Source organism: Lygodium microphyllum, chromosome 15 (assembly GCF_053477565.2).
Source record: "Lygodium microphyllum isolate KBCC chromosome 15, Lygodium_microphyllum_v1.1.10, whole genome shotgun sequence".
In the NCBI taxonomy this organism is placed as follows: domain Eukaryota; kingdom Viridiplantae; phylum Streptophyta; class Polypodiopsida; order Schizaeales; family Lygodiaceae; genus Lygodium; species Lygodium microphyllum.
This window is the reverse complement of record NC_141149.1, coordinates 133,889,281-133,912,497: the sequence shown is the minus strand read 5'-3', so window position 1 is coordinate 133,912,497 and position 23,217 is coordinate 133,889,281. Positions and strand designations below refer to the sequence as shown.

The 23,217-nt window shown below is 44.0% G+C and overlaps 1 protein-coding gene across 4 annotated transcripts in view; it reads left to right on the top strand.

The window, feature by feature from the left end:
- The window catches only part of LOC148025096 (Metallopeptidase M24 family protein), a 170,229-nt gene that overhangs the window by 30,930 nt on the left and 116,082 nt on the right, over positions 1-23,217 (top strand). For all 4 annotated transcript variants that reach the window (XR_015693401.1, XR_015693402.1, XR_015693403.1 and 1 more), the window contains 2 exons: positions 22,497-22,622; positions 22,990-23,109. Coding sequence is in view for 1 of the 4 variants with exons in the window: in XM_087694805.1 (XP_087550931.1) it covers positions 22,497-22,622; positions 22,990-23,109 (246 nt within the window). In the remaining 3 variants the exon portion in view is untranslated. The remainder of the gene's footprint in view (positions 1-22,496; positions 22,623-22,989; positions 23,110-23,217) is intronic.

Genomic DNA, 23,217 nt, shown 5'->3' with positions numbered 1-23,217 from the left:
TAAAGGTATCAAATTCTTTGTACCATTGTCTAGGGGCTTGTTTCAGCCCATATAAGCTGCGTTTTAGCTTACAAACCAAATACTCTTTTCTTGGTATAGCAAATCCTTCTGGCTGTTTCATGTACAGCTCTTCATCCAAGTCACCATGAAGAAAAGCAATCTTCACATCCATCTGATCCAACTCTAAATCCAAGGATGCAGTGAAAGCAAACAAAACACGGACTGTAGTCATCTTCACCACTGGTGAAAAGACCTCCTGGAAGTCTATGCCTTCCTTTTGTGTATAGCCCTTAACAACCAGCCGTGCCTTATACTTGGGCTTCCCATCAATACATTTCACTTTGTAAACCCATTTATTAGGAATAGCTTTCCTATCCTTGGGTAAAGGTACAAGCTCCCATGTGTTATTTGCATATAGAGACTTCATCTCTTCTTGGATAGCAAGCTTCTACTTTCTCTTGCTTTCACATGACTGTGCCTCTTTAAACGTCAGAGGCTCACCCTCATCAGTCAACAAAATGCAATCCAAAGATGGCTGAAACCTCCGTGGCTGCCTTCTGACACGTGTAGACCGTCTTACCCAATGATCTGTATTATCAGGTAGTGGACCTACATCTTAAGGAATGTGCACACCATCACCAGGTGGCTGATTTTCAGCATTTTCTTGCTGCTGTAATCTGTTTTCAGCATGTTCTTCTTGCTGTCCTATTTCATCCTGTGCATCTATTTGCTGTCCATGATCTTCTGGCTGTAGCACAATAGGTTGCTGCTCATTTTCAGTATCAAAAGGGACAGAATTTTCAGCTAATGGCTGCTGAATGGCTGGCTGTTCATGCTGAAATTTGACATTCTTTTTGTCAAGATCACCATGTGTAGCATTTTTCAGCAACTTTGCCTCATTAAATACTACATCTCGGCTGCGTATTATCTTCCTGCCCTGAGGAAGCCAAACACTTTAACCCATCTCTCCCTCATCTCCATATCCCATGAAGATGCCCTTGATGGATTTCATGTCTAGTTTGGTCCTCTGTTCTACAGGTACATGCACAAAGGCATCACAGCCAAAGACATGCAAATGGTCACATGAAGCAGGTTTGCCAAACCAAACCTCTTCAGGAATGCCATTTTCCAATGCACGATTGGGAGAGTGATTGCATACATGAACTGCAGTTTTAAGAGCCTCTCCCCAAAATTGCTGCGGGAGATTAATTGTGGACATCATGCATCTGACTCTCTCACAAAGTGTGCGGTTAAATCTTTTAGCCACGCCATTTGATGTAGGATTATAAGGGGATGTCAATTCCCTCTTAATGCTATGCATCTCACAAAACTTGTTAAATTCTTTTGAGACATACTCACCCCCATTATTTGTTCTTATGGCTTTCAACTTAAGCCCTTTTTGTGTGGTAATAAAAGCATGAAATTTTTTAAAAGAATCCAACACTTCCTTTTTGCTCTTAAGTGCATACACCCATGACTTCTACTGACATCATCAATGAAAGTAACAAAGTACCGTGCACCCCCATACGAATTAACAGGCATAGTGCACACATCAGAGTGTACTAGGTCAAGAGCATTAGACTTCTTAACGACACTAGAGTAATAAGGAGACTTCACTTGTTTTCCATATAAGCAATCATTACAAAATTTGAGACCAGAGCCTTTTACATCAAATCTCCCTAAAGAGGAGAGAACTTGAAGGCCTTTCTGGCTCATATAACCAAGTCTTTTGTGCCAAAGCTCCATCTGTGAATGGACTTCAACCACAGCCAAGAAGTTGCTAGGTAATGCTTTACAATGCAAGCAATATAAAGTCCCCCTTTTGCTGCCTTTAACAATTAGCATAGAGCCCTTATGGACCTTCCAAGATCCACCACCAAATGTAGTAAAGTACCCTTTAGCATCAAGCTGCCCAACTGATAGTAGACTCTTCTTTATGCCAGGTACAAATCTGACATCTTGCAGCCCATCATGAGCTGAAAGTAAAGCATCAATTATCTCCTTTTTGGTGATGTGCATATCACCTGTTGCTGCCATAATATTTGCATCATTACATGAGGCTACAACAAGTATATCTTCAGTGTTAGGAAGCTCTTCAATGACCACACTGGATGCAACATTTGCCTTTGCAACTTCTTTTGAGGAAGAGCTGTCATCATCTTTCTTTTTCTTATCCTGCTGTTTCTTTCTTTCTTGCTCTTTCTTGAAGTACCAGCAATCGGGCTTTTTATGTTCTTTATGCCCACACTAATAGCATGTGACATCCTGTTGTTTGCCCTTGCTTTTGCTTCTACTTTTCCCTTTATTGGCTGCATTACCCCTCTTTCCAAACCTGCCTCTTACATGGTAAGTTGAGCCACTGCTTTCACCACTAGACTTTCTTCTGATTTCTTCGTTGAGGATTGAACCTCTAACACCATCAAAAGTCAAAGCAAGGTTGTTGCTAAGTGACACAACCAAGGATTCCTAGTTGTCAGGCAAAGTCATCAATAAGAAAATAGCTTTCAATTTATCATCGAAAGCAGTCAAACCAAAGTCTTGCAACTGACTCAAAACCCCTGTGAAAGCACTCAAATGCTCAGATGCTGGCTTAGACTCATCCAAGTCCATGTTCACAAGTTTACGCATAAGATGCACTTGATGAACATGAGTTGTATTTTCATAAGTATCCTTAAGCTTTTTCCATATAGCATAACCTATATCAAGACGCTTGATGTCTGTAAGTACATCATCAGACACTGCCATCTTAATGTATGCCATGGCCTTCTTATTAAGTCTAGCCCAATCCACATCTGTCATAGCTGCAGGCTTAGTCTCCAAGAGAGCATCTTTATAGTCCTTGAGAAATAAAATGCTTTGCATCCTATCCTTCCACAAGTCAAAGCCAGTGCCATCAAACCTCTTGATTTCAAAGAGGGATTTTGTGTCACTGCTGCTAGAAGCATTTGCAGTCATTTTTCAGCAATACACCAGAAATTCAATGCTGCAATTTATGTCAGCAAAAATGAGCTGAATATTCAGCTGATCTCAGCCCAATTTTTCAGCAAATAATAGCAAGATTCAGTCCAAGTACATGTACAGCAGTAGAATTAATGACTTTCAGTAGTATGACTGCAATTTCAGCATACAATAAATGCATACATCACTGCAAGATAACTCCCACTTCAGCAATATCACCATAAATACATCTGCACCAATACCAGACCTGCAAATGATCACTAAGACTGCTGCAACATGAATAATCAGCAATACATCAACTCAATGGGAGCTGCCCAACATGTGTACTGCATACATATGTGCTCGTATCAACTTATGATACCCCAAAACACCAAGAATTCTTTGCAATTTCTCCAAAATTGCACAATTGGGAGATAAAAAATGCTCAAATTACTCTGCTCATGGCAACAAGATTGCTTCAGAAATATTCCCAAAGTGCATTTCATGCATTAACTTTGCCAAAATCCACAGATTTCAGTAAAAAAAAACCCAAAATTTCACTGACCAATCTGCCCCGATTGCATTAATACATGTTCCCGAAAGCATAAAATGGGCAAATTTAGCAAAATTTCACAAAATTTTGCAAAAGTCCTAAATTTCTCGGGTCCAATTGTGCACCAATGTCAGCCAATCTGACTTAGCTGACCAAAATTTCGCCAATACAGCAAAAACCCCAAATTTTATGGTTCTAACGTTGAGAAATTTCACTCGGCTAAGCAAAGTTTCAGTAAATTTGGCAAAATCCCCAATTCAAATGCGCACAATGTCTGCAATTTCTCACGCAGATGCCTCAATCTTACATGAGCAGTACTCAATCTGAAAAAGCCCCAAATTTCTGTGCCTAAATCTGCACAAACTTGCGAACTGTGCTTGAGCACGCGAACCCCGGTCAGTGAGCAAGGAGTCTCCTTGCAAAATTAATAAAAAATTGATGTGAATTGCTGATATCGTGACAAAAACATCAGCCGTTGACCAGTTGCTTGTCCTGCATGCCTGTCGCCTAACAAATCTACCTGCGCTTGTCCTCGTGAGCTATCGCCTGCTTGTCGTCTGCTGTCGCCTGCTAGGGAGCTGTCGTCTGCTATTGCCTGCATGGGAACTGTCGTCTGCAGTCGTCTGACTTGTGCAGGCTGTCGCCTGCCTATGGCCTGTTAACGCAGACCAGAAAACTGAGGACCTGACCTGTGGGAGGTGATAGCTTGCTGAAATGTGTCGCCTCGATGCGTGCGCAGCTGTCTGCTGAAAAACGACCTGCTATTTTCTTTGCATGTGCGAGCTGAAACTGACTCGCCTTGACTTCGGGAAGTGCGCACACACCTTCACTAAAGCTCTGATACTAGTTTGAAGGGTGTGAGAGTGCGCAATGGCGTGCAAGGTCAAGCGTTAGCTAAAGAACAGAGATAAGCTGAGAGTTAGAGGAAGAGTGAACGCAGAGATAGGTGTACCGATGTGATGGCACACAAAAAATAAAAAGAATGTATTTATATGTTAGGGTACATTAAGGGTGTGTTCACACCCGTAAGTCTATTTACACGGAGACGAAGGGACTTTACACCCAACAAAAAGGGTATAAATTTTCAATTTTTGACCATAAACATTGCATTCTATTCCATGTAGACTTTTTATGTCCCAAAACATTTTCTGAAACATTTCAGGTTTGTCCTGAAACGCTAGTTAGTGCCGTTTCGAGATTATGGAACATTTTGGTTCGGGTTTGGCTTGAAACACTAGTTAGTGCTGTTTCAAGATTATGAAATGTTTTGGTTCAAGAAATTCGTTTCGAGAGATGTTGACCGTGTTTTGGTGTTTCATCCCTTTCTAAGTGCCGTTTCAGGCCATTTCATATAACTCTGTTGCATATATGCATTTGCCAATCTTGCCACTTTGTGCCCCAACATCATGCCAACATTGTTACATGGGGTAAGTCATCTGATATTACTGGAGTCTTCATCTAGGAAATATTTAGATTGCATGGGTTGCCAAAGAGCATAGTCGGCGATTGAGACTCTAAGTTCACCTCTAAGTTTTGGACTTGCTTGTTTTAAGCCATCGGATGACAATTACACTTTAGTATCATATATCATCCACAAACTAATTGCCAATGAGAAATTCCTAGTAGATTCAACCATTGGAGGTGGAGATTTTGGTAAACCTTTGTTGTAGACCCTAATTTACACAAGAAATTAAGGTTTGACAGCCACCTTTGGAAGTGTGCCAAAAAAGTTGGAGGCCTAGAGACTTGAATTTCAATCATTGAAATTGGGGCAATTTCAGGAGATTCAAGTGGCCATTTAGCCAGTAGACATTTGGGGCTGAATTTATCACCCAAGGAGCACAATTGAAGGCCAATCCGCGAGCAAACCAAGGGGCAAATTCGTTTAAAGGCTTGTTGGTCATTTAGGACAGCAAGAGGCACTTTGAGAGCAGAGGAGATTGAAGAATCTCAAGGTACTCTATCCATTTGCAATAAAAGACAAAGAAACGCTGCAAGGGCCTTCAGTTATTGGGGCCAACAAGTTGTCTATTGTCCAAGATTTAGCGGCAACATTGGCGTTTTCAGCTTATGTGAAGTTTATGCTTGCTGGAATTGCTGATTAATCAGGTCATTACAGCCCTCTTTGAGAAGGAAGGTTGGTTTCACTTGCAATGTGTGGGTGGGATACCCGTATGTATAGGTCCCCATGAGTGGTTGGATTGAGGGATAAACCCCAGTACCGATGCCCCTCCACCACTTGGATGTGCAAAAGCAGAGGATCTAAAGGGATAGTATGTGCATGTGTTTGAAGATCCTCCTAGTGTGGTGTGTGGTTGGATAGGTGGAAAGGTGAATGGTGAGGTGGATAATGGTGTAAATGTAGATGTGGATGTAGTGGAACAAAAGGATGAGATGGGTAGGATTGGAAATTCATTTTTAGGAAATTGAAAATCAGAGGATGATGGTTGAAATGATGATGCACCAACTTCATTTTGACTTTGAGAAACAAAACTTGAAAAAGGAAAATTTGACTTTTTGTGATACACACCTCTTCTTGTGTTGACATACAAAAATTGGTCCTCTTTAGGACTTATTCCATATTCAACAAATTGAAATCTATTTTACTCATAACCTATTCCAGAATCTTACACGGATGTAGAAGGAAAAGAAGAAGGGTCAAGAGTAGAAATTTGAAACTTGTGTACCTTACACTGATGTTGATGTATTAGGTTGGAAGAATGGAACATACCATAGATTTATGTGAAACATCTAAAGGAAATTGATCATGTTTACCTTCAATGGCTTGTCGGGCTTGATGCATGAGAATTAAATTGTACTTGGCCTATGAGATCTCAGAGGGTGTAGACTCCATGATAGTCAGATGTCTCTCTACTAGTCTTGGAACCTTGTTTAGCAAGATGTGAAGCCCACTCCTACTTGGTTCTCGGCATAGGATGAATTTGAGATTAAAGTGGTGTGGAAGTGTTTGAAGTCATCGTCCCCTTGTGAATCTGTTTTTGATGACAAGCCTTCTGTTCAAGGGCCTAGGTTTCTTCAGAGTACCTAGCTCTGATACCATGTAAACAAATATTCGTCTATAGATAACAAACGTAATCGTACGACAAAGCATAGACTTATAAAGGAAACTGCTAGTGTAAGGGTAACTTGGAGACAATGAACACTGAAGGAGTTAACAAATGAATAAATGTTGAATATATATGGTGATCAATTGAGCAACCACATTATGGAAAGGTGAAATATTGAACCTTGAACTCCCGTGTCTGTAGGACCAGGGCAGAGAGTATGAGCTGGAGGGTGTGTGATGGATCCCAAAATGCAGCTCAATGATGGCCAGATAGACGGGCAGAATTAGCAAAGCACTGATGATTTAATAACTTGGTAGTCGAGGGGAAGGCTGGAGCAGCAAACTCCAGATCAGGGTGACACGTGGTAGTTCATGCGATGGTTGGATCAGCAAAAGATTGATAGTCTAATGATATTAGCAGTTGGAATAATAGATTTGAGGTCGCCATTGAGTAGGATGATGATGTCAGCAGTAACCGCAGGAGTTTCTGGTTGTACAGCAGGCTGGAAACAATTGCAAACAGATATGGAAGGGTTGATAGTAGGCGCCATATGATGGACAACAGTAAACAACAGCTCAAACTGAGATATCCTTTGCGAGTGGGGTGTGGGTAGTAGAGATATGGCACCAACAATATGCAAAAACGAGATTGAGGCCGAGTGCTGGGTAGCGTGTCTATTTGATGGGTCTTCCCAAATAAGGGTTTGGCTTATGGGACACGGCCACTCTCTAGGATCGTGTTTCTTTTTCAACAAGGGGTGATGTGCTATTAGATTGCACAAATGGAAAGTGCTGTAATTGTGAGTGTAATTGAGGCATCAAACCATGCGCCAGCTTAACATTTGCCACAACATTGTGAATTTCTTTTGATTGACCAACTCAAGGGGAAGATACATGAGGATTTAATTGTGCTCTAACCCTTAAACAAGGCCCAAAGGCCTTGAGACTTTAGCACATTTTGCATGAGATTGGACCAAGATGTGAATGTATCGACCTGTTGAAGCGTGTCTCATTACTAAATGCATTCTTGGCCCTAACAACTTGAATGTGGGAGGTAGGAGGAAGATAAGGTTGGGAAAGTTGGAGATGGGCCCTAGACTGCTTGCCATGTGAAAGAGAGATTCCTTGTATAGTTGATCTATGTGCAAGATGGAGGACTAGAATGTGCAATGAGAGTAATTGTGGAGTAAGTGTATTGGGGCTGACTCGGTATTGGTATGTGGTCTTAGGAAACCACTTCTTCAATTTACTCACCTTAGTTAGGGTTTCACATTGATAGCCCCAAAAAGGGCTAGCGTCCTCATTCTTGGCACTTCATTAGTGGGCACCCACACTGTCGTGCGCCACTGTAGACGAAGGGGCCCCATATATATCCCACCTCTCCCCTCATTTACACATCACCATTCCACACATTCATTCCTTTTGACATGGTATCAAAGCATACTTGCTATTTTGACATGACATCAAAAGCGAGAGGGGCTCAAAGAGCGGCGAAGATTCTCCACATCGGACAAGGCAAATACAGGTTGCGGGTTTGGCATCATCTAGTGATTTTTCCCCTATTTCTGTTGCATCATTGGGAGATACCCTTTTCTTCCTCTCCCTTCCACCCTCCCTTCTATAGGTTGACACTTTGGTGCTATGACTTCTCCATAGGCATAAATGTTGATTTGCCTAGGGAGTAAACATTAGGACCTGATACTATCTAAGGTAAATGTGCTACATCTAAAATAATGAATGAGGCTAAATTTGCAGGAGGAAATGTGATGGAACTTACATGAGAGTTGGTGAGAATGTGAAGCACCAAAACATGCTCAAATGGAACATAATGTAAGCTCTTAGGAGCAATAGGTACTGATTCATATCCTCGGCTTCTAAAGCCTCCTTTGTTGAGGTTTCGATATTGGTATCGGTTGAGGTTTGTGTGGTGACTTGCACCCGGTTCGTACATAGAGAGAGAACTGGGCTGATACAAATCAACTTTGTTGAGAAACCCATTTCCTCAGTTCATTCTGTTCACTTCTTTCCCTTCAGTTTTAGGGTTTCACTGTGTGTACAGCGCCAACAAGGGGCTGGGAACCTATTTATAGGCTGCCTTTGTCATTCATTCTGCACTAGTGATTCATTCAATTAGTCACTCCCATACTCTCTCCGTCAGTCCTCTGACACTCTCTCCCTTGATCTTCTCTCTCCTCTCACCATCTCCACCTCTCTTCTTCAGGTGCCCTGCTGCCTTTACCTTCAGGTTTGCGTTTGGATATCTTACATAGCTGGCGGCCTTCCTCCATTGTTGGCGATAGCACCCCCAGCTCCTGGTGTCAGTCTTCTGCACCCGGTGGCAACTGTCCCTATAAGGCATCATCCCTCACCTTGCATTTGGCAGCTTGGAGATGTCTTCTGCATCTGGCATCATCATCCATCATCAGGTATCATCATTAGAGTCAGCTGGTGTTTGTGTTTTGCATTTTGGTAGTGGCTCCACCATTTGGTGTCACACTATCCAGCTGGGGTCATCATCTTTAGGACATGCATCCTTGTGTTTTGACATCTTGGTGGCTCCTCTACAGTTGGTGATCTCCTCCTCCAGTTGGCGACAGCTTGAGAGACCACTGTTGGTTGGGTTTGGGAAGCTTGGCTCATCCTCACCACGTGGCGTCACTCCCAGCAGAGATGGCGTTAGTCATCAGGCCTGCGTTTGTAGACTGAGCGGCTTCTTCGGCAGTCTTCCTGCTCCATGGCATCTTTCAAGCTACAGCTCCCTTGTATCAGATTCACTTCACTTGGCATGATTCATTGCTTCATCATTTGTGTTTCTTGAGTTTCTCTTCTCTTCTTAGTGTTTGCCGTACACACTTTGTGTTCCTCCCACAAACCCTATAGTCTTTGTGGTTTGCTTCCACAATAGTCTTTTCTTGACAAACTTGCCAGTGGGCTTGGTTGTGAGGAAGAGGTTGGGGTTGCCAGTTGTGTTGAAAGTAGTCTGTCCTCCCCTAGCTAACAGGTGGCCATTCTTGCCCCCAGCGAATTGCGGTGACCTAGGTGCACATCTCTCCAATGGCATTTTACATGTGTTAATGGTGATGCTAACATGGGGCATCTGGGCTGAAGAAGATGGAGTACGAAGAGGAGGAGAGATGGGCCATCATGAATGATGGGTGTTATGGATGGATGTTCTCAAAACTTTGTTTTTGTTAATTGCTCAAGGTTTGTATGATGTGATCCCATTGATGAAGAATAAATTATAAGAGAAAGACTTGTTCTCCATGATGGGTGAAAGTTGAGACGTTCGGGATAAGATCATGTACACTTGAAAAATCAAAATTTCTCAGTTATGCTGATGTTAAGAGCACCTATGCCCTGATTCCATGCGAGGATCTGAGCTCCAATATTGTAAGTGTGGATACTCCAGCTAATGAAGAGTGCATGGAGATGTATGAACAAGTTACAAAATGACTAACAAATGAATGATCAGAGAAGTGGGATGAAATGATGCACTGAAGAACCAAAAAGGGAAGATGTTTGAAATATGGGTTGGAGTGGAGGTGGAGGCTTGAAGCAAACTCAAACAGGCCTTTTTCAATCCATGGTGCGGGCTGAAGGAAAGGAGGTTCACTCAGAACTCTCACACTCGATGGTGCAGACTGCGGGGTGCTGAAGGAGTTGATGATGCCACAAATCAGAAGAAGTATGTTGTACTTGAACAGAGCAGCTAATCAGCACTCGTATCTAGAACTTTGTGAAACCAGCATGTAGGGACCCAGCCAGCAGTATAATAGGCTGAGAACAGTAAAAACACAGGCTGTGTTTTGCTGTAGGATGACATCGCAGTAGTATTTGAGGATGACAGCAACAGTAGTGGCTCAAAAGCAGCAAAACATAGGCTGTCCATCAGTTGTGCCAGCAGCAAGGGATTGCATTTACAGCAGGGCAGGTCGAGATGGCAATGTCAATAACGAATCAGCAGCACAGTGGTCACTGGAACATTGGGAGAGCAGCACCTATCTTTTGCACAGCCCTCGATTTTGATGTGCACAGGACATCAGTGCCTATTTCTTGCACATCCCTGGATAATCATGTGTACTGACATGGAAGCAACAGGGATGGTGAAGCAGGCAGAATGATGGCACTGGCAGTAGGGTACAATCTGGCAATGAAAAGTGATGATGATGGGATAATGATTGTGGCACACCTTTGGTTCTCTTTCTTATTGAGCTAATTGTCCTACCAAAACTTATCAAGTTCCGTATTTTAATTTGAGTTTAGTTCCAATTCCTTACTGGGGCTGTATGAGAGCCAAATACATTGGCAAATAACCTGAGGATTAAACTTCACCTGACTTTTCATACCTTAACAAGCACCACACGTTTCTGTGAAGGCACTAGTTACCCCCTGTCAAAGTCTTCTTCCCATATTGCCCCCCTCTAACCAGGTGGACTAGGATTCTGCCACTATGGTTCTAAGCCCTCCTTGTTGAAAGAGACACCATTAGCTCCTTCAACACAAGCCTGTGCATGAACAATTGAATCCTGCAATGCGTACCTGTTAAGCTGAGCTTTGATGAGAGGTCTGAGGGCTCTAGTCCCTTCTCACACACCACTTCCTGTACTCCCCCATCTAACCGGGTGGAATAGGAAGATGCCACTATGATGCTATAAGACGACCTCCTTGGTGAAGGAGAACCCATTGGCTCCTTCACTGTAAGGCCCCTCACAAACTAATGAATCCTCCAATACATGCTAGTTAAGCCAGTCTGTGATGAGATGTCCCCTTTGAACGTATGCCCACTCTTGTACACATGCAACTCCCCTTCAACTTGCATTGACTACTCCATAACAAAGATGAGTGTACCAGGAATGCTATTATGAATTGTCTTTGCTAATGCATGATCATCCTCAAAAGTACACCGATTGCCAATCACATGAGGTTAAGAATACCTGCTCCAAACTATGAGAGATGTGTCCAGATGCTCTCAATTCTTTCAGAGGCAGTCTCCCCTGTAGAAAGTTTCATTTTTTACAAAAGTGGCTTATTCATGTGCTATCTCTGAGTCTATCCATGGAACAGGAAGAATAAACCTATAAATCTTGGCTTCCAGTTGATAAAAAGTTGACGAATATTTAATAATGCTAAGGTAATAATGTCTACAATGATGACCCTTTCTGAGGGATGCAATTGTTAGAGTGCAGCGATGCGGAAGCGTAGGACAAAGATTGAGAGAGAGTGAACACAGAGAGAAGAGAGAGAGAAAAAAGGAGACAATGTAACACAGAAAATCTGCAGTGTAATATGCTGTATAAGAGTAGAGAACTATACACGGGGGCAGAGGAAATATCTGCGTGTGTATCCGCCTTGAAGACCTCGATCTCCGTCAGCCCGAGTGCAGTCAGTTTCAGCAGACCAACTCTGACAGATCTCAAGATTAGAATGATGAGAGAGTGTGCCACCAACTGGCTATATATAGCCAATAAATAAAAAAATACCCAGCACCAGGCCGGTTGCATTAAATGCAGCCGATTGCAGGAGAAAACTGTTCAACTGCAGACTGAAGATTGTCCGATTGCTGACATGTCCTCTGCGCTGATGTGGCACTGCCTGCTGATGTGTCCTTCTGCCGTACTCTGCTGATGTGGCACTGTGGCCGTACCATTGTCCAGGAAATAACTGTCTAACACCCCCTCTCAGATCCTGGACAGGCCAAAAGACTGAGGGATCTGGAATGCTGCCGAAGAAGAGCTTGGGGAAGCGCCTTTGTGAACAAATCTGCAAGATTATCCTCCGTCTTGGAGTACTCCACATCAATGGTCCCATACTTTGACTGAAGCACCGATATCCCAACTTTGGCTGAAGAAACGAGTTAATCTTCTCGTTCCATGCACGCGGAGCTTGCTTGAGGCCATACAAGGCCGCCTTCAACTTGTAAACTTTCCCATCCGAGGATCCAAAGCCAAGAGGCTGCTCTACATAGATCTCCTCCTGCAAGTCACCTTTGAGAAAGGCCGACTCACATCCAATTGATAGACATGCCATCTCCTATGGCTAGCCAAGGCAAGAACAACTCGAATAGTCGCCATATGAGTAGTGGGGTAAAAAGTATCATGGAAGTCAATGCTTGGGCGCTGAGCAAAACCTTTAGCAACAAGGCGAGCCTTGTGCTTGTCCAAAGAACCATCGCTAAGGTACTTGGTCTTGAAAACCCACTTGACGCCAATCACCTTCTTGTGAGAGGGACGAGGCACAAGGGGCCAAGTGCCATTTCTCTCAATAGCCTCCAACTCGGTTTCCATAGCCTTTCGCCAATGATTAGACTGCAAAGCCTCCTTCACTGAGGTGGGCTCTCAATCCTGCAGAACATGGGTCATCAAACAATAGTTAGAGCAAACAATCTACGTAGAATGTGCCTGATTTCTCTGTGACCGTTGCGGTCCATCTTGCGGTTCCCACTCCTCAGAGACCCTCTCGATCCTTGAATCTCGGAGAGTGTCACGGGCCCAACGAGGAGGAGGCCAGACCGCTCCTCGTCGCTCTCCATTTGTTGAAGACTCGGGTACATCCACTGGCGGAAGCTCCACTGGAGTGGCTAGTGGAAGGGAAGACTAAATCATAAGAAGAATCTCCATCAAAAGACTTTGGCTCCAACAGAACTGTCTCGGGAGCCCAACTCTCCCTTGGATCTCCAAGGTGAAAGGGAGCGACGGATCGAAGGTTGGACTCGAGAGCTATGGCGGGAGAGCAAGAGCAAGAAAGGGAGAGACTAGAAATGGGAACTCCAATAGTCACAATGTGTGACCGGGCCTTCCTTTATTCAAACTGTCACTAAAAGAATAAAGAATAAAGTGATGGTGATGGGCGCCCGCCACCTGCAGTGTGCAGTGGCTGAGGAAGGCAAAGCGCTTTGTAGAGAGGCTTTTCGTGAGCAGATCTGTAGGATTCTGGTCAGTCGAGATCTTGACAAGATCAACAGACTTGTCCTCAACGACCCCACGTATGAAGTGATACCTCACCTCAATGTGTTTTGTCTTCGCATGGAAGACCGGATTCTTGGTTAACTGAATAGCACTCATAGAATCCGAATGCAGTGTAGGGATAGCATCAATACCAAGATTAGCAACTAAATGACCCAACCAAATGGCCTCCTTGCAAGCCTCAGTGGCTGCAACATACTCGGCCTCTGTAGTAGAAAGGGCCGTGTATTTTTGCACCCTGGACATCCAAGAAACAACACCTTCAACATAGGTGAATACATAGCCGGAAGAGGACTTCCTACTATCTGCATGCATAATCAAAGTCAGTGTATCCCACTACTCCTGTATCCTGGCTGCCATAGCATATACACATATCTACAGTGTCCTTCAGGTACCTCATGATACCCTTCACGGCATCCCAATGCTTCTTGCCAGGTGTAGCCATATAGCGTGCCACAACACCAATTGCAAAGGCAATATCTGGACGAGTGGCTATCATGGCATACATAAGAGTGCCCACTGCGGATGCATAGGGAATCTTGGCCATCTCGGCCTTCTGCTCTTCTGTCTGCGGACAATCAGCCTGTGATACCTTCACATAAGATGGCAATGGACAGCCAATAGGCTTTACGTCCTGCATGCGGAAGCGCTCAAGAACTTTATGAATGTACTTCCTCTGTGACAAGTAGAGGAGTCCCTGATGCCTGTCGTGTCTAATGCGCATACCAAGTATGTGAGCAGCCTGTCCCAGATCTTTCATCTCAAAGCTCTTCTTGAGCTGAGCCTTAAGAGCATCTAGCTCATCATGAGCTTTCCCTGCTATTAGCATATCATCCACATAGACTACCAAAATCAATAAAGAACCATCACGGGCTTTCTTTGGGTAAAGACACGGATCCATAGGACTCCGGCTGTAGCCTTGTGACTGCATAAAGGCATCAAACTTATGATACCACTCCCTAGGTGCCTGTTTCAAGCCATAAAGACTTTTATTCAATTTGCATACTAGGTGCTCCCTGCCAAGTTCTACAAAGCCCTTAGGCTGCTCCATATAAATCTCATAATACAAGTTCCCATGTAAGAAAGCTGTCTTGACATCCATCTGGTATAAATCCAAGTCAAGCTGAGCAACCAAAGCCAAGACTAAGCGCAGGGTGGTCATCTTAACCACAGGAGAAAAGACCTCATTAAAGTCCATACCATGCTCCTGTTTAAAACCCTTTGCTACCAATCTAGCCTTGTATGCCGGCTTGGGGTGTCCAGGGGTACTTTTTAGCTTGTACACCCACTTGCATGGCAAAGCCTTCTTGCCCGTAGGCAAGGAAACCAAATCCCAAGTGTCATTCTTATGTAGGGAGTCTATCTCAGACTGCATAGCCCTCTCCTAGGAGTGACTGTCACCCTTGCGCATAGCCTCATTATAAGTGAAAGACTCTCCTGCATCTGTAACCAAGACATAATGCATCGAGGGCTGAAATCTATCTGGTGGACGTCTGTCTCTAGTAGACCGTCTCACGGTAGGCTCTGCTGCCTGCCCAGTTGCCTGTCCAACACCCTGACCATGAGCATCTACTGCAGCTGTAGGCTGTCCAACTGGTTGCGGGAGCTCTCGGCTCCTCCTGAAATATGACCTTGCGGATCTCAACAACTCTCTCAGGCTGCCTATGCATCTTGTCTTCATGGAAGACTACATCATGACTGTGGATGACTTTCTGTGCCTGCGGATCCCAGAGACGGCAACCCATCTCGCCTGCACCCCCATAACCAAGGAAAATGCATTTGACACTCTTGGGATCGAGCTTACTTCTCTTGTCCCTGGGCACATGGCAAAATGCCTCACATCCAAAGACACGGAGATGCGCATAAGAGGGGGGTTTTCTAGTCCATACCTCCTCTGCAACCTGGAGATCCAAACCACTAGAAGGTGATCTGTTTATGACATGCACAGTTGTACTAACTGCCTCAGTCCCAAAGCTTTGTGGTAGGCCTACATGGCTAAGCATACTGCGTACACGCTCCTGGATGGTTCTATTCATCCGCTCAGGCAAACCATTATGGGGGGGAGTATAGGGGGCGCTCAACTGATGCTTAATACCCCCCTCATCACATAACTGCTCAAAAGCACGTGAGACATACTTACCCCCATTATCTGTCCTTAGGCATTTTAGCTTATACCCAGACTGGCTCTCAACTAATGCAAGCCATCTCTGAAACACAGCCAAGACATCGGATTTCAGCTTAATGGGATAAGCCCAAACTTTCCGTGAAAAATCATCTATGAACGTAACAAAATACTTTGCTGCCTACCAGACTTCTTATGCGTAGACCTAGTCTGCCAGCCATAAAAACAATGCTCACATGAATCAAAACATGCATAATCAAGGGGCGGTAAGTGTTGCAAACTAGAAAGCATTTTCATTCCCTTCAAAGACATATGGCCCAAACAGGCATGCCAAAGAGATACATATGGGATAGAACCAACAGACAAAACATGATCAAGGGAAGAAGCTAATACAATCAAGGAGTAGAGACTGCCAACCTTGGCACCTCTCTCAATCACAAGTCTGCCACGAGTGATCTTCCATGCAAAGTCTCCAAAAGATACATGATAACCTACGTCATCAAGTTGTCCAGCTGACATGAGACTGCGTGTCAAAACAGATACATGACGTACATCCTGCATAACAAAACTGCTGCCAGAAGGAAACTGCAGCCTAACATCACTAATGTCCACAATATCAAGAGAGCTGTCATTACCCAAGCGCACAGAACCCGAAACAGTACGGTATGAATGAAACCACTCTCGGCAAGGTGTCACATGAAAGGACACACCTGAGTCCAAGAGCCAACACTGTGCATACATAGAGTGTATCTCTGTCATCTGCAAAGCACTAGAAGAAGCTGCTAGGATATAATCATTATCATCAACATTCTCAGGCTGCATAACATTGATCTATTCAATTTTAACACTGGACTTTGCAGGCACTATGCTGCGATCAGAAGACTTATCTTGCACTTTGTCTTTCCCCTTATCTTTGCGCCTTTCATTGCACAATTCATGGCATTGTGGCCTAATATGGTCCTTTTTCCCACAATGGTGACAAGTAACATCTGCATTCCTGCCACGGGATTTGCTACGTGACTTCCCACGAGACTTTGACCGAGATTTTTGAGAATCCCGTCCACGGCCACTGCCACTGCCATGCTTTCCATATCCATCATTCCTGCTTCTAACTATCATAGCATGCGACACACGAGAGGCATCCAAATTCTTATGGTTAACATCTTCTTGCAGAAGAGCACTCTCAACATCAGATTATTTCAAGGTAGCAGTAGAGGCACATAATGCAGTGCGGAATACATCCCATGACTCATCAAGAGTACCAAGCAAGAAAAGAGGAGTGACATCCTCTACAAAAGTGATGTCCTGCGAAGTCAAGTTCTTGAGTATAGCATGGAACTGGCTCAAGTGAGCAGACATAGTCACATTCTCCTTCATGCGTAGATCCATAAGCTGCTTCAGCCAATACATTTGACTCGTTGGACTTTTCTTGTCATAGAGATTCTTGATTTTATCCCACATCTGCCATGCACTCTGTTCTTCCTCAAATACATTATAGTGAACTTGTTCTGTGAGAGGCAATACAATAGTAGACTTGCATAACTCATCAAGCTCAAGCCATTCCTCATCTGGCATAGTTGCAGGCGGATGCCCGCTTAACCTCAAAGGTTTGATCTGCGATTTTTGCACCAACACGTGCCAAATCTGGCTCTTCCAATAAGAGTAATTTGTACCATCAAGCTTAGTGATGTTGAAAATAGCATGATCAGTGGACGAACTCGCCATAATGCAGGCTGGAAGACTGTAGACAGTTCAAAATTGCTTGCTGTTTACTGCAGAAAATGACAAAAAAATCACCAAAATCGAGGGAAAATGGTGAGGAAAGTGGAACAAAGCTGCTGCCCACCAAGTACTAGTGAAAGTACATCATTTCAGAGTGTTTCAGCATGAAAAATCCATGTCAGTCCATACATATATGCTTGCTGTAATAAATTTCAGATTTCAGTAAAAGAGAGCTAACAGTGCCAAAATCGGATCCCAAGGCAATTAGATATTGCCAAGACCAAAGCCGGCGTCATGCGGGCATAGCATAAGCATATGACGGTCGATAAGCATTAATCCAACACCCAAGTATGTCATACAAACATCTGCTAGTGAGTAGGCACATCCTCCAGTCAACGGGGCAAAGTGTTTCTGCTACTACCAAAACTTGACACAAGTAGGTGTCAGTTCACAAAGATACGGATCCGAAACTGAGACTTAGCTCATAAGCATACAGTGAACCAAGACATATGATATATCATCCCAAAAGGTAAGAAGTCCCAAAGTCTCAAGTGTCTGTAACTGCTCAATGGTATGTAACGGCTCAATGCATAAAAGTACCGCTTGCTTAATGTCTGATAAGCATTCAAGAATGCTCCCACTGGCACAAAAGTCGTATGTACGAGCTCAAGAGCTCAAGCTAAGGCAAGACATAGTGCCAATGACATAAGTCCAAGACAATACATCAATAGTACATCCCGAACATGTAGGCGGTAGAGCATCCGTATGTAGCATCCGTAAGCATGTAAGACATCAAATACATCCCAATCCAAACTCTGACAAGCCAAGTAACATCCAAAACTACTCCAGATGATCCAAAATGCATCCAAGGTGGAGCTTCAATGAGCACTCAAGCTCAATGTATGCATAGGGTAATCAACCGTGACATGAGCATCAAGCCGTAGGCAACGGGTATGCATAAACCCAAGAAGCATCACTTTCAAAGCATATAGCAATGTCAATAAGTGCGGGCTGAAATAAGCTCAAGCTTCCAAAAGCATCTAGATTCAATGACAAGCTCAAAGTCGTTCCTCGATGATCAATACATCATAACATAACCCAAGACATACATTCGGAACCAATAGGCATATGTCAAAGCATGAAAGATAGCTTCAGCCCAAGAGTATTCAGCATGCATTTACTGTTATAAATTGTGTATTTCCAGCCCCAAAATCCGGCCAAAATCATAGCATTACATGTAGCTTCAATCCCCCAATCAATCGGGATGCAATAGGCATCAAACCGGTTATGTAGTCATGCCCAAACAAGCATAGGCATACAAATACATGCTGTCTCAGACCTGAAATCTGTTGCAGAAGATTCTGTCATCAGAATTTGGCAAATCCGACATCACCATTGCGTTTGGAGCGTGCCAAAACCCCAACTTAGACTCTTACCTTGCCTGAATCGGGTTTCGAATGCCCGAGATATGACAAAAAGAGTGATTTTTGGGCCAGATTTTGAAACAGGCGCAAAAAAAACGTGAGCTAGCTGGGGGGTCTGCTGTCCCACGTGTCAACAATGGGGCCCAAAGGGGGCACAAATGAGGGCCAAAGAAGGCCTACACCAAGCCTCAGCAAGCCTTGATAGGATGGAAGCAAGATCCAGGTGAAGGAAGCTCCAAGAGGTGTGAGCTATGGCTGCCCACAACTTGTTTACAGCCTGTGAGACTTGAGAACTGAAAAAATGATCAAATACCTTTGATGTAATGCCCTGAAGATGCCCAACAATGCCGGGAAGGTGCTCGGGAAGCGGGGGAGTGACAGGAGCTCGAAGGAGTCGGATATGGCTGTCGGGAAGGAGACCCAATGCAAGTAGGGAGTCCATGGGATGTTGAGAATGCCACGAACCAAGCTCAAGAGTCAGAAAGCAAAGCTCTGATACCATTTGAAAGGAAGTGATGGATCAAAGGTTGGACTCGAGAGCTATGGCGGGAGAGTAAGAGCAAGAAAGGGGAGACTAGAAATGGGAACTCCAACAGTCACAATGTGTGACCGGGCCTTCCTTTATTCAAATTGTCACTAAAAGAATAAAGAATAAAGTGACAGTGATGGGCATCCGCCACCTGCAGTGTGCAGTGGCGGTGACTGTCAGTGTAGTAATACATGGGCGGCTTGGCGGAGGCGCCTTTACCCCCAACACAAGGATGGGATGCTCCTCACCTCCCCTTTGTGGCCGGAACTTCCATGAACCGTACATCTTGGCTCGTGTAGACATTCCACTTGACGGGATCAAACAGACGATAACCTTGGGATTGGGAGCTGTAGCCAACAAAAACATGTCGTCGGGAAGCCGCCTTGAACTTGTCACGCTGCATCTTCGGGATGTGCACATAAGCGTCATACCCAAAGATCCTAAAGTAAGAGACATCTGGCTTAGTCCCAAAGTAAGCCTCAAAAGGTGTCATCCTGTCAACGGCCGAAGTGGGAGATCCATTGAAGATGTGAATTGCGGTAGCTACTGCCTCGGCCCATAGAAACTGAGGTGTTGGTCGGTGCTCCATCATGGTGTGTGCCATCTCGATCACACTGCGGTTCTGCTCCAAAATGCCATTCTCTTGAGGAGTGTCGATGTTAGCAAACTCGTGGTGAATGCCCCTATCTGCACAAAAACGAGCAAATACATGAGACATAAATTCACTGCCCTTGTCTGAATGCAAGGTCTTCAGTCGCTGGCCTGATCGGTTCTCGTCGAGGAGAAGCCAATCCTTAAATTGAGAGAAAGCCTTCGACTTCAATGTCAAGAAATAGGCCCATGTCATCCTGCTGTAGTCATCTACGATCAACATGAAGGACAGGCTCCCCTTCAGGGACTCGGTCCTCATCGGGCCACAAAGATCCGTAGATACAAGCTCCATAGGTGAAGTAGACCATCTCAAAGCTTTGTTGGGAATCACATCTCGATGCAGTTTCCCACGAATGCAGGAGACACATGGCTGATGGCTCACCACTATGTCTAGCAAACCTCGGACAAAGGATCCTTGCGACGCCTTCCAAAGATACTCATAGTTCAGATGGCCAAATTGAGCATGCTAGAGCTCCGGACTGTGTCTCAAAGGTAAGAAGAAGAGAGGTAAGAGCTGTAGAAGACTTCAATTTGTAGATGCCATTCTTCTTATACCCTGCAGAGAGAACCTTTCTTGATCCACAATCAAGGACTTGAACAATATTACTGTCAAACTCCACCAAGAGGCCAAGAGCACAAATCTTATGTACCGAAAGTAAATGATACCCCAAGCCTGGCACATGCAATACCTCGGAAGTGTGGTTACCACCACGTTCACCTGGAATAAGTTGCATCTCACCCCGTGCAGCAATAGACACAGAAGAGTTGTCTCCAATGAGAATCTGCCCATGCGAAGGTCGCAAATGGGCAACACCAACGTGAGGAGGAGTCATGTGCCGTGAGGCAACACTGTCCACAATCCACTCTCGAGCTTGGGGAGCTGTCATCGCAGCATCGAAGTCTTCGATGTAGAATCCTCAATGACTGCTAAGTGTAGAAAAGCAGTTGATGAGGGTGTAGCCACCACTCCAGAATCCTTCGTGTACTTCTTCTTGGTGTCTTTTTTGTCTTTGTCGTTGCAATCCTTCTTCCAATGACCGGTCTTACCACAAATATGGCAAGTCGATTCCTTCTCCTTGTTCTTCTTGGATTTGTTGTCCTCCTTCTTCTTCTTTTGGTCCTTTCCCTTCTTCTGAGAGGCTTGACCAAACAAAGCCTCCGATTTGGAAGCATTTTGTCCCTTCAATTGTTCCTCTTGGTCCAAGACCATAGGAACCAACTCTTCCTACCGAAGAGTCGACTCCTGCCCTGATGCAATAAGAGCGGAATAAAAAGTACTGAATCGTGGCGGTAACTGGGACAACAAAGTGATCGCCATGTCTTTGGAGGAAATAGGCTTCCCCGCATTTTGAACCTGAATCTGAAGCTGCCGAAGCTTGTTGATGTGTTCCCGAAGCGAGAAGACTTATTCACGGACAAGGTCAGAAAATCTGCAGTGTAATATGCTGTGTAAGAGTACAGAACTATACACGGGGGCAGAGGAAATATTTGCGTGTGTATCCGCCTTGAAGACCTCGATCTCCGTCAGCCCGAGTGCAGTCAGTCTCAGCAGACCAACTCTGACAGATCTCAAGATCAGAATGACGAGAGAGTGTGCCACCAACTGGCTATATATAGCCAATAGATAAAAAAATACCCAGCACCAGGTCGGCTGCATTAAATGCAGCTGACTGCAGGAAAAAACTGTCCGGCTGCAGACTGAAGACTGTCCGACTGCTGACGTGTCCTCTGTGCTGATGTGGCACTGCCTGCTGATGTGTCCTGCCGTAGTCTGCTGACGTGGCACTGTGGCCATACCACTGTCCAGGAAATGACAGTCTAACAGCAATTCTAAGTGTCTCAATGTCCAAAACAGGGTTCCGGAACCACAATGGGTGTGACCAAAAGGGGCTTTGACATAATACATCAACAGACACTGGTCTGAGTACTGTTTAAGACATCTTACAGATACAGGGAGCTATCATGAATTTTCATCTACTTAGATGGGTTTGGATAATCTGTTGTATAAAGTAACTTTCTCACACCACATTTGTTTACGATATAGGGGCTGCTTGAAGCTGTCTAGGAACTAGTGGCAAACGTCAAATCTTCAACTATGGACCATGGATGTCCGTAATCAAACTGGAAGAATGGAAGTTACCTCTGTTTTGGAGTTCTTAAAAAAAAAAAAACAAACAAAAAAACCTCACAACATGTAATGCTCAATCACATGATGTGTATTTAATTCATTTCTTTTGGGTTGCTTTCCAAGTTCTTGTTCCTTTGACATATTCAGCAAGGAACCATGTACTAAGCCTCTTGTAATCTTCTAATCACAAAGTTTTTAGATGCACCATGATTTACATGCCATGCAGCAGTGCATTCTTCATGTAGGCATGTGGCAAAAGCACAGTCCAAAATGTCTGACATCCACATAAGTTAACAGTTCTTAATTATTTTTTGTTCTTTACATGTCCATTATAATTAATTCTGTTTTTTGAAGCCTGTAGGAAGAATATTCTGACTATATTTCATCTTGGTTCTTGATAGAGTGAATACAGTGCAGATTGCTTTATGCGCAGAGCATACATTTCCGGCTTTACTGGGTCTGCAGGTACAGCCGTTGTAACAAAAGCTGATGCGGCTCTATGGACAGATGGTCGCTATTTTTTACAAGTGCGTGGTTACCTTATAAGTAGGAAATCACTGATTAACCTTTATAAGAAGAAAATTAATGCTTGTTTTTTTAGCTTTGTTTTTTTTGGATATTGTGTGAAGTTTCTATATTTCACCTTTTTTGAATCCGGATCTTCTGGAAGCAAGCAAAATGGGTTTTTGGTAATGGCACTCTGCTGGTTATACTTGGAAGAACTTGGATCTTGTTTTTGTTCTTGAAAATGTGGGGAAGGGTTGAAACAGGCAAAACATTTTGAGTTAGGGTATAAGATCTTGAAAATATGATGATTTCTTTCCATGAAGAATTATATGTTCCATCACTATTGTTATCTAGGAATTATAGCTAACTTCCTTCTCTCTGCTGCAGGCCGAAAACCAACTTGGCTCTGATTGGCAGCTGATGCGAGCTGGAATACCTGGTGTGCCATGGTATGGTGAATGGTTAAGGGACCAGTTAAATCCAGGATCCAAAATTGGCATTGATCCAGTAAAGCTGCTTCCTTCCATTTTCAAATGTTTCTCTGATTTGTGCAACCACTTCATGTTCTTTGCTTTTACTGAGACATTTAACAGGTCTTCACATGCTGATAGTCAC